This window comes from Microtus pennsylvanicus, chromosome 7 (assembly GCF_037038515.1).
Source record: "Microtus pennsylvanicus isolate mMicPen1 chromosome 7, mMicPen1.hap1, whole genome shotgun sequence".
Taxonomy (NCBI): Eukaryota; Metazoa; Chordata; class Mammalia; order Rodentia; family Cricetidae; genus Microtus; species Microtus pennsylvanicus.
The window spans coordinates 2,265,941-2,277,153 of record NC_134585.1 but is presented as its reverse complement, the minus strand read 5'-3'; the positions used below and the strand labels follow the sequence as shown (position 1 = coordinate 2,277,153).

General features: G+C 49.2%; 1 protein-coding gene across 1 annotated transcript; it reads left to right on the top strand.

Annotated features, from left to right (window-relative positions):
- The first annotated feature begins 9,178 nt into the window (after positions 1–9,178).
- Fkbpl (FKBP prolyl isomerase like) lies at positions 9,179–11,128 on the top strand. The gene is made up of 2 exons (XM_075979486.1): positions 9,179–9,310; positions 9,530–11,128. The coding sequence occupies exon 2, from the start codon at positions 9,606–9,608 to the stop codon at positions 10,650–10,652; it is 1,047 nt and encodes a 348-aa protein (XP_075835601.1). The 5' UTR covers positions 9,179–9,310; positions 9,530–9,605; the 3' UTR covers positions 10,653–11,128.
- The last annotated feature ends 85 nt before the right edge of the window (positions 11,129–11,213 follow it).

Here is an 11,213-nt window from a genome sequence, read left to right as displayed (position 1 = left end):
GCTCTTTGAAAGTAATTAGGAGAAGTGAGTAAAAACCACTTCTCGTCTCTTCCTCTCACCCAGATTCTGCCCCCACCGAGAGGCAAGAAACCCCATGTTCCCTTGATTCTCCTCCTCCCTGCCTGGCTGGCCTCAGCTCCCCTGTGCACAGAGTCCCAGCTCTTGCACCTCTGTTGGCAGAGACAGCCTGAATCCTCTATCAGAGGCTCTGCTCCCTCCCTCTGGCTCACTGCCTCTGCCTCTTCTCTCTCTGATGGTTTATTATGCTGTTATTGTTTGTGGTGCTGGGGATTGAAGCCAGGACTGTGACCGACAAATGCTGTACCGGATGCTGTACCAGGGATCTACATTCTGGACCTCTCATCTGATTATTTTTGATATCTTTAAAAAAATTATTTATTTTTATTTTGTGTGTCTTGGTGTTTTGCCTGCATGTATGTCTGTGTGAGGGTATCAGATCTTGGAGTTACAGTTGTGAGTTACTATGTGGGTGCTAAGAACTGAGCCCAAGTCCTTTGGAAGAGCAGCCAGTGCTCTTAACCACTGAACTATCTCTCCGGCCCCTTGATATCTTTTAAAAAAAGTTTTATTTATTTATTATGTATACAGTGTTCTGCATGCATCCATGTCTGCAGTCCAGAGGAAGGCACCAGATATCATTACAGATGGTTGTGAGCTACCATGCGGTTGTTGGGAATTGAACTCAGGACCTCTGGAATAGCAGCCAGTGCTCCTGACCACTGAGCCATCTCTCCAGCCCTTTGATGTCTTTGATATTCCTGTATATCAATGATCTAGCCACCCACCCTCTCCTACTCACCCCCAGTAGCTGCCCCCACCCCGAACATCTCACTTACAGTCTTTTCACGCCATCCTTCAGCTTGAAAAACTCCCAGCTCCATCTGGACTACCCACCCACTGACTTTGTCCATCGCTTAATTTTTCTTTTTAATTTTATGTGTATGGGTGTTTTGCCTTCATGTACACTTGTGTTACACTTGCCTGGTGCCCACGGAGGCAGAAGAGGGCATCAGATCACCTAGAGCTGGAGTTACAGATGATTGTGAGCTGCCATTTGGATGCTGGGAATCGAACCACGGGCCTCTGGAAGAGCAGCCAGTGCTCTTAACAGTTGATCCATCTCTCCAGCTCTCACCGCTTTTATTGTTGTTTGATTTTCTCGGTTTCCTATTTTCAGGCCAGGTATGATGGGTCCTGCCTGTAATCTAAGAATTTGGGAGGTTTAAGCAGGGGCACTGCTGTGAGTTCAAGGCCAGGCTGGACCAGTGATACCTTATCTCCAGAAACAAAAGAAAATCTTATTTTCCTCGTTTCTCAGCTTAGCTTCTGTCCTGGCGAGTTTTATGTCAACTTGATACAACCTAGCGTCTGAAAGGAGGGAAACTCAATTGAGAGAATGAGGTCCAGCTGTGGGATGCCGGGCAGTGGTGCCACACGCCTTTAATCCCCGCACCTGGGAGGCAGAGGCAGGGGGATCCCTGCAAGTTCGAGGCCAGCCTGATCTATGGAGCGAGTTCCAGGACAGGCTCCAAAGCTACACAGAGAAACCCTGTCTCGAAAAACAAAGAAAGAAAGAAAGAAAGAAAGAAAGAAAGAAAGAAAGAAAGAAAGAAAGAAAGAAAGACAGACCCAGCTGTAGGACATATTTTTAATTAATGATTGATGTGGGAGGTCCCAGCTCATGGTGGGTGGTGCCATCCCTGGGCTGATGGTCCTGGGTTCTATAAGAAAGCAGGCTGAGCAAGCCATGTGAGCAGTAAGCAGCTCCCCTCCATGGCCTCTGCTGGAGCTCCTGCCTCCAGGTCCCTGCCCTGTATGAGTTCCTGTCCTGACTTCTCAGTGCTGGACTGTTACCTGGAAGGGTAAGCTGAAATAAACCCTTTCCTCCCCAGGTTGCTTTGGTCATGGTGTTCCATCACAGCAATAGAAATCTACCTCGTACAGCTCTCAAAGTTGAATACCGCGAGCACCTTGAGGCCTTAGCCTGTTCTCTTGGCTCCTCTCCCTCTATACAGTTTCCTCTGGCTCGGTCTCACCCTGTCTGCTAACATCTCACCCACCAGCTGACCAGAGCCCAGGAAAATGCACAGTCATACTGCATGGTTCACTTCCTGAGAGCCATCTGCACAGCTGCCAGCCTATATTTCCCTCTTCAGTGCCCTTCCCCACCCCACCCCTGGGAGACCACAAGATGACAACGTTCCTTCCAAAGAGCGAGAAAACAGAACCACCTAGAAAAGAACTTCCTCGTAGCTTCTCCACACACATCCAGCGCACTGCTGCAGAGGTTTGCTTGCTTCTGGCCCAGTTACTCTGTACCCAGGGATTCAAGACCTTCTGCGTGCCAGAGCTGGGGGGACTCCCTAAGTCATCCCCTTTGTCCCGAATCATTGGTTTTTCTACATCACTGAAGCACGTCCATCATTGTACAGATGTGCCATAGCTTTACCTCTGTGAAGAAAGCCTCGCTGAAGTAGTCAGCATGGGCATGACACTGTGAAAAGTGCCCGCGCTCTGTCAGGAAGGGAATTCTGATTGGTGCTATTTGGAAAGAAATATGCAGGCGGTTGCCGCGGTATGGGAAAGGCTTCTCATCTTCACTGACGGTGCTAGAGGTCAAACCAGGGGTCTTGTGCACACTACGCAGGTCTCTACCTCTGAGCTGCTGCAGCTGCAGCCCTCCCCTCCCCCCACATCCTCCCCCTGCTCCCCATCCTCCCTCTGCCCTCCTCCCTCCTCCGCTCTTTCTCCTTTTCTGATACAGGGTCTCACTCTATAGCCCATGCTGACCTTGAACTCAGGAGTCCCCGGCCTCAGCTTCTCACGGGCTGGGATTACAGTCCTGCCTCACTATATCCAGCTCAACCCAAGACTTGACTTCCCTTTTCTTTGTTCGCTTAACTGGTTTTTAATTTTTTAGATTTTATTATTGTCAAGTGTGGTGATGCACACCTTTATTCCCAGCTCTGGAGGGAGAGGCAGGTGGATCTCTATGAGTTAGAGGCAGCCCGAGAGTTCCAGGCCAACTAGGGTGGCACAGTGAGACCCCTCAAAAAATAAATATTGTCATTGTGAGGGGAGTCTGGTGCGTGTGCTAGGTATGCGCCCGGTGCCTCTTTAGAGACAGAGGACAGCCTTGCAGAGTTGGTTTCTGACCTCTGCCCTTATCTGGATTCTGGAGATTAAGATTTTAGTGTTCTCTATCTCCCTTCCCCCACCTCCTCTCTTCCTCCTTTTCCTCCCCTCAACTCTCTTCCCACTAAATACAGGGCCTTGTCAAACGGTGGAGCTGGAAAACAGCATTGAGTGAGGTCACCCAGACCCAGAAAGACAGTTATCACACGTACTCACTCATAAGTGGTTCTTAAACATAAAACAAAGAAAAACAGCCCACAAATCACAATCTCAGAGAACCTAGACAACAATGAGGACACTAAGAGAGACTTACATAGATCTAATCTACATGGGAAGTAGAAAAAGACAAGATGTCCTGAGTAAATTGGGAACATGGGGACTTTGGGAGAGGGTTGAAGGGGAGGGGAGAGGCAGGGAGGGGAGCAGGGAAAAATGTAGAGCTCAATAAAAATCAATTAAAAAATACAGGGCCTTGTATAAGTCAACCATGTGGTCCACTATCCAATTATACCCAGCCCCTCGTTAAGCACTCCACCCACTGAGCTGTCCCCACCCCCTATAGGTCACCATGCATCCTTTTAGACACAGGACCAATATCAACTCCATGAGGAGACTTTGCCCTCAGCGTTGGATTAAAAACAACACATACACCTAGAACCTTTCCTACCTATTTACCCTGGTTTATTGGCTCGTCTCACCGGAGTAACTGACATTGTAGGACATTTTGTCAGTAGGTTTTTATCCCCTGACCTCTTCTGTTGCAACGGTGTGAGGTTTTGCCTGTTCCTCAGCCTGTGACCCTAGCTTAGCTAGAAGGCAACCAGCCACAAAGACTTGTCCATGACATTGCATAACGGACGGGGGAGGGGGAAAGAGAGAGGGGGAGGGGGCCCTCCCAGCGAGACTGGTGGCTGATTGTCTGGGGAGAAGGAATTTCTGCAGCCCTGTGGTCAGGATAAATTGCTCACACTCGGGCAAGTAACCCATATTAAACCCAGTGGATCACACACAAAAAGATCGTGTTGAGAAGGGTGTGAGGGGGAGGAACAGGGCAGGGCAGAAATGACTAAAAGTCATATTATATGGATTTATGAGTCTGTCCAAAACAACAACAAAGAATTAAGTCAGGCATGGTGGAGCACTCTTTTAATCCCAGCACTGAGGAAGCTGAGGTAGGTGGATCTCTATGAGGTTAGCCTTGTCTACATAGTGAGTTCCAGGCTAGCCAGGGCTACAAAGAGAGACTCCGTCTCAAAAAATAATTGTTTAAAAGACTTATTTTCTGTGTATGAGTGTTTTGCCTGCATGTATGTATGTGTACCATATGTGTGCCTGGTGTTCACAGAGATCAGAAGAAGGCGTTGGGTACCCTGGAACTGGAATTACAAGGGTTGTGAGCCACCATGTGGAGGGCGGGTCCTAAACCCTGTCTTCTGCAAAAGCAGCCAGTGCGTTCTCCAGCCCCAGCCAAACAAAAGTTGTTGGACAGGCGCTGGGGAGGGGCTGTGGCTTACTGATGAAGAGCAAGCGAAGGGCATACAGAGACTTGGAAATTGGTTCCCGCCATCACAAAAGGGGAAAAAAGACCGAATGTAAAAATAGCTCCTTGAGTTAAGCTAGGAGAAATGAGGTAATACATATTAGCTAATGGGTCTGAGCAAAGACTATTGTCCGTCAGCACAAAGCCTGCTGTCGCGGCTGTCACTCACGCCAGGCTTACTAGGGGGCACGTCCTAGGACGTGTTTCACGCAGAAAGTCTTTTTTTGTCGTACCCCTCCCCTCCAGAAAACCCCGCCTGCAAGACAAGCCCAGTCAAAAAACTTTGGGAAGAAAGAGGAACACTTTTGACACAAATTCCAGGAGAACCCAAAACCACAGAAACCACCAAAACTAAACAGAAGGGCACATTTGCTTAACCTCCGGGAAGCTAGACTCTTAGTCCCTCATGCTGATGCTAAACGGCGGAGCAGTGGAGCATAAGGACAGCATTTGGTGCCTTGCAGTGCGGAATGCACGGTGTTTGACAGTGTGAAGAACCACCGCTGGCTCCAGGCCCTGTGATGGGGCAGCATGCGCGCAGCTGGAACAGCCTGGGCCAGCTGAGACTGACGCCAGAAGCGCCCAATGCTGAGCCCACAAGGCTGGTGCTGCCTCCTGCTGCATCTGCCGAAATAAATGCCCCAAATCTCTGCATGTCAAAACAATGGCGACCTTTCAAGGCTCAGCAATCTGACCGCCCCCACATAAGAAGCCAAATCACAAAGGTCCAGCCACCCAGCCCACTTTCCCTGGCATCTGGGGCATTTTGAAACAGGATGTTCCCCCCACCATGGGGACCTCTGCATTTGTCTACTTTCTTCATTGATGAATCCTGAGGACCTAGTAAGGATTTGGGGTGTGGCGCTGGAGATTGTACACTATGTATGTACTCTGAGGGACGCCCCAACCTTCAGGAAGGAACTGGAAAGATGGCACAGTGGTTAAGGGCTCACTGTTTCCACAGGACACACATGTCAGATGTATGTCTGAGGTTCAGCCTTCAAGTCATTTTGGTTCCTCCTCCTCTTCCTTGTCATGCATGTAGTCCAGGCTGCCCTCAAATTCGCTCACTATTTAGCTGAGAAAATCTTGAACTCCTGATCCTCCTTCCTCTTCCTAGGGGTGGGGATTATAGAAGTCATAAGGCCCATCTCCAGCTCCCTCGTTAGATATCAGCAAAAACTGTTATCACAAAGATTGTCCACTCTGCCCCACAGCTCAATCTCACAGCACATTTTAACCTCCATGTTTTCTTTCCATAGTGCAGAGGCTGTATCTGTCTGTCTCCTCACCTCTATATCCTGAGTCTTAGCATGCTGCCTGGGTACAGCAGCTGCTCACTTTATACCTGCTGGAGGAGTCACACACATGCACACACACTCAGAGACAGACAGACAGACACACACACACAGACACACACACACAAAGACACACACACACAAAGACACAGACACACACAGAGACATACATACATACAGACGACAGACACATACACAAGCGTGTGTGCATGCGCACGCACATATCCCCAGTCCTTGCAGCTGCCTAGAAACAGCAGCTGCTCAATAAATACCTGCTGGAGGCATTACACACGCGCCCGCGCGCGCACACACACACACACATGCGCACACACAAGTCACTTCCCTGTGGAATCTGTTGGAGCTAAAATATACACATACAAAGTAACAAGAGGATATTACAAAGGGATATACACCTGGGAGGTGGGGTTTCTTTGTCCAAGGATTGGAGTGTAAAACCATTCTGTACTTCCTACTTCTCTTGAAATCCCTCAGAGGAAAGATGGATCAATTCTCAGTAAGATTCCAGGGATTCCAAGAACCACAAGAATTAGTCATGCCGGCAATGGACTAAGGTTACTCTGGCTCAAAGTCAAAAATAGAATTTTAGAGAGAGGAAAAAAACAAAGAATCAAAGTCTGTGACCAGGAGTTCAACACTGTTGTTTCGTTTGTTTTGTTATTTTGTTTCCAAGACAGGGTTTCTCTGTGTAAAGGTCCTGGTCGCCCTGGAACTCAATTTGTAGAGCAGGCTGGCCTTGAACTCACAGACATCCGTCTGCCTTGGCTTCCCGAGTGCTGGGATTAAAAGCGTGTACCAACACACCTGGTTTACAGGTGTCTTTTAGATTACCATCCCAAGTTATGTTTTTAAGTAATGAAGCAAGTGTTACAAAAGCGGAAACTGGGCTTGGATTCCCTCTGGGTTACATTTTCTGGGTAGATTCACAGAGGCAGGTGACACCCTGGTTATCTCCAGGTTATAGCTCTATGTGTGATTGTGTAAGTCCACTGTCTCAGTTATCCCTAAACAAACCAACGTCACGCTGGAGCAGCTTGAGGCCCAGGGTCACTTTCTCAAGTAGGTTAGCAAACTTTTGCTTCTTCGGGTAAGAGGTTTCTCTATCTATCTATCTATCTCTATCTCTATCTCTCTCCCTCTCTCTTCTGGTTTTTCAAGACAGGGTTTCTCTGTGTATCTCTAGATGACCTGGAACTCACTCTGTAGACCAGGCTGGCCTCGAACTCACAGAGATCCGCCTGCCTCTGCCTCCTGAGTGCTGCGATTAAAGGCGTGCGCCACCACCGCCTGGCTAAGAAGAGACTTTTCAATGAGCAAAGGACTCAAAGGAGTGAAAGAAACTTAGATTTCAACTAATTCAGAGGTGTAACTATTTCCTTATCTTCCTAAATTGTCTAGGCAAGCCAGTTTGTAAGTTATGTTTGAATAAGAATGGGGTCAGAGGGGCTGGAGAGACTTGGTTGCTCTTCCAGAGGACCAGGGTTCACTTCCCAGCACCCACAAGTCAGCTCACAACTGTAACAACAGTCTCAACTTATCTAACACCCACACACAGATATGAATGCGGACAAAACAGCAATGCACAGGGGGCTGGAGAGATGGCTCAGAGGTTAAGACCATTGCCAGCTCTTCCAAAGGTCCTGAGTTCAATTCCCAGCAACCACATGCTGGCTCACAACTATCTGTAATGGTGTCTGGTGCCCTCTTCTGGCCTGCAGGCATACACAACAGACAGAATATTGTATACATAATAAATAAGTAAATAAATAAACAAAAAACCAGCAATGCACATAAAATTAAATATTAAATAAAATCTTAAAAAAAGAATTGGGGCCAGGCGGTAGTAGCACACGCCTTTAATCCCAGCACTTGGGAGGCAGAGGCGGGCGGATCTCTGTGAGTTCGAGACCAGCCTGGTCTACAAGAGCTAGTGCCAGGACAGGCTCCAAAACCACAGAGAAACCCTGTCTCCAACCCCCCCCCCAAAAAAAAGAATTGGGTCAGAGACTCTAAGTTTAATTTTTTATTTAATATCTCTGAGGGGGTTTATTAATACAACTTTTCTCTTTATATTCCTTTTTTGTCTGTTTTGTTTTTCGAGGCAGGATTTCTCTGAAGCTGGGGAGCCTGTCCTAGAATTCGCTCTGTAGACCAGGCTGGCCTCAAAATTACAGAGATCTGCTTGCCTCTGTCTCCCGAGTGCTGGGATTAGAGGAAGAGTGTGCCACTACCGACTGGTTTATATTCTAATCAGTGTTAAAGCTTGTCCGTATTTGTTTTCACCTTCACCATCAACGAAGCTCTGGGTGCGGTCCACAGTGGCATCCATGCCTGTAGTCCCAGCATCCTCCCCTACATAGTGAGCTCCAGGCCAGGGACACCAAGAACATGCGCTGAAGTGAGGTGCTTCGGGATTCTCCTTCCCTGAGAATGGTGCTGGCCCAGCTTGCGCAGGCAGTTCGCCAAGCAAGCCTGAGTCACCTTCCTTCGGGAGCAGACCGGTTCTCCTTCGCTCCATTCCCTGGAGCGTGCTATACCAGCTACACAGGCACAATATAGGCCAAACTGAGCTGGTTCAGAATGAGGTCACCGAGGGATTATACCGTCGGAGGTGCGTTTCGTGGTCTGAAGCAGGAGCTAAGGATCACAGGCTGCATCTCAGACTTGGAAAATCCAGGTCTGCAATTGGACGTCTTTTCCCAAGTGATGGGCATGCACATTCGAGTCTGCAAAACACTAAGATGCTAGATCAAGGGGGTCGGTTGAAGGGCAATGATGGATGTGAGGCAAAATGGACAGGAGTTGATTTCAGCTAGGGTCTCTGAATTTAGGCATAACACGGCAGGTTCTGAAGCCGCTAAATTCTCGGCCTTTAAAAAATTAGTGAGTCTCGTATTCAGGCCCTTTGCGCATGCTTGCCAAAACTCTCTACTCCGACTTCGTCTTCTTCAGTCCAAGTCCAAAAAGTCTTGGTCCTTTTTTTATATTAAACCAGTCAGCCAGATCTTTGTCTGGTTCGGTTCGATCTGACCTAATTCTATTGCTTAGGTCTAGCCCGGTTGCTAAGGTACGGAGCTTCACGTTGCTGGGAAATGACGTCACTCAGTGGGCGGGCTAAGCAGCCTCTCCGTGCTCCCGATTGGTCGTCATGCTGGCGATTAGCTTTCAGTCTCGTGGCCTCCGCGACAGTTTTTCAGGCTCAGCTGCTGGCAGGCTCGGCCCCTCCGCCCCCAGGCCTCTGGACCACGCAGGGAAGGAGATGTGACTTAGGCCCCGACCAGGCTTTTTGTCCTCTCAGGTAGTTTTTGATTCAGTCGAGTGCCGGCAGTTGGGACGGCTATCCGAACCGTGGGGAGTTACGAGGTTTATGGCTGTAAACTGGATCTGGGTGGACTCTAGCTTTGGAAAGGAAAAAAAAAGAAAGAACTTTTAGGACTAGGTGCCCCGGTCTCAGAAGAATGACGAGGAGTCCTAACTAGGAATCCCGGAGTTTGCATTGTTTGTTTTTGTTTTTCAGGTATGGACTACACTTGATCCATCACTTTTCAGTCAAAACTGTTCCGTTATCTCCTGTTGAAGGGATCGGGGGTCAAATGGAGACATCACCTGTCAGCCCAATGAAAGAGAAGGACACCGCTCAACCGCAGCAGCGGGAAGAGAACGCCCAGAGAAACCTAGGTGCAGCCAGCCAGTTTAGGCAGCAGTTCCCGGGCCCCACCCCTGAAACCCTGGATCTGGGAGTGAAACCCGATCCTGCCAGTGGAACTGTGGAGAACCCTCCAAAGATTGAAAATCCGATGGCTGCATTTGAAGGCGACGCTGATAAATGTCATGTCTCCACCAATGCAATGGCAGAACGTCTTCAGGCTTCTGATCTCTGGTACTGCCCTGATGGGAGTTTTGTAAAGAAGATCATAGTCCCTGGCCATGGCTTAGACAAACCCAAATTAGGCTCCCAGTGCCGCGTGTTGGCTTTGGGGTTTCCTTTTGGGTCTGGGATGCCAGAAGGCTGGGCAGAACTAACCATAGGCATTGGGCGATGGAGGGAAAAGACTTGGGGGGAACTCACAGAAAAATGCCTGGAGTCCATGTGTCAAGGTGAGGAAGCGGAGATTCGTCTTCCTGGATGCTCAGCACCCCTTGTCAAGCTCAGACTGGATTCCTTCACTAAGGGTCGGGATTCCTGGGAGTTGGATGCTGTGGAGAAGAAGGCCCTGGCCAAGGAAGAGCAGGCAAGGGGTACAGAACTGTTTCGAGCTGGAAACCCTCAAGGGGCTGCCCGATGCTACGGTCGGGCTCTCCGACTGCTGCTGACCTTACCCCCACCCGGACCCCCAGAGCAAACGATCCTTTATTCCAATCTGGCTGCCTGTCAGTTGCTGTTAGGGCAGCCCCAGTTGGCGGCCCAGAGCTGTGACCGAGTGCTGGAGCGGGAGCCGGGCCATTTAAAAGCCTTATACCGAAGAGGGGTGGCTCAGGCTGCCCTTGGGAACTTGGAGAAAGCAACCGCTGATCTCAAGAAAGTGCTAGCGGCAGACCCCCAAAACCGTGCAGCCCAGGAGGAACTGGGGAGAGTGGTCATTCAGGGAAAGAAACAGGACGCAGGGCTGGCACGGGGTCTGCGCAAGATGTTCAGCTGATTAAAAAGTTCAACTTTAAAAGAGACAGGAGTTTGTGAATTGTGTTCTGTGTTGCGGGATTTTTTAAGGGCCCCAAAGGGGTTTCAGTTCATACCCTATTCTCCCCTATGGAGAGTTAGCAACGGTGTCCATGAGCCACTCGGGGGTGTGGTGGCTTATCCATCTCTGAAGATTTGTGTATTTATTGTGTGTATGTATGCCTCCATGTGTCTGCAGAGGTCAGAGGGAGCTGCATTCCCCGGAGCTGGAGTTACAGATGGCTGTGAGCCGCCTGGTATGGGTGCTGGGAATGGAATTCAGTTGCTTGCAAGAGCAGAAAGCACCCCATCCCCTTTTTTTAAGACAGGGTTTGTCTGTGTAGCCCTGCCTGTCCTGGAACTCACTTTATAGACCAGTCTGGGTTTGCACTCAGAAATCCGCCTTCCTCTGTCAGGGATTAAAGGCGTGCATCCCCACCGCCAATCCTGGATGCTGGACCTTTGTTGATTGGTTCATTCACTATGTGCACTTGTGCTTTCATGAGTTTATGGGCAACACGGGGGTGCAGATGTCTGAGGAAAA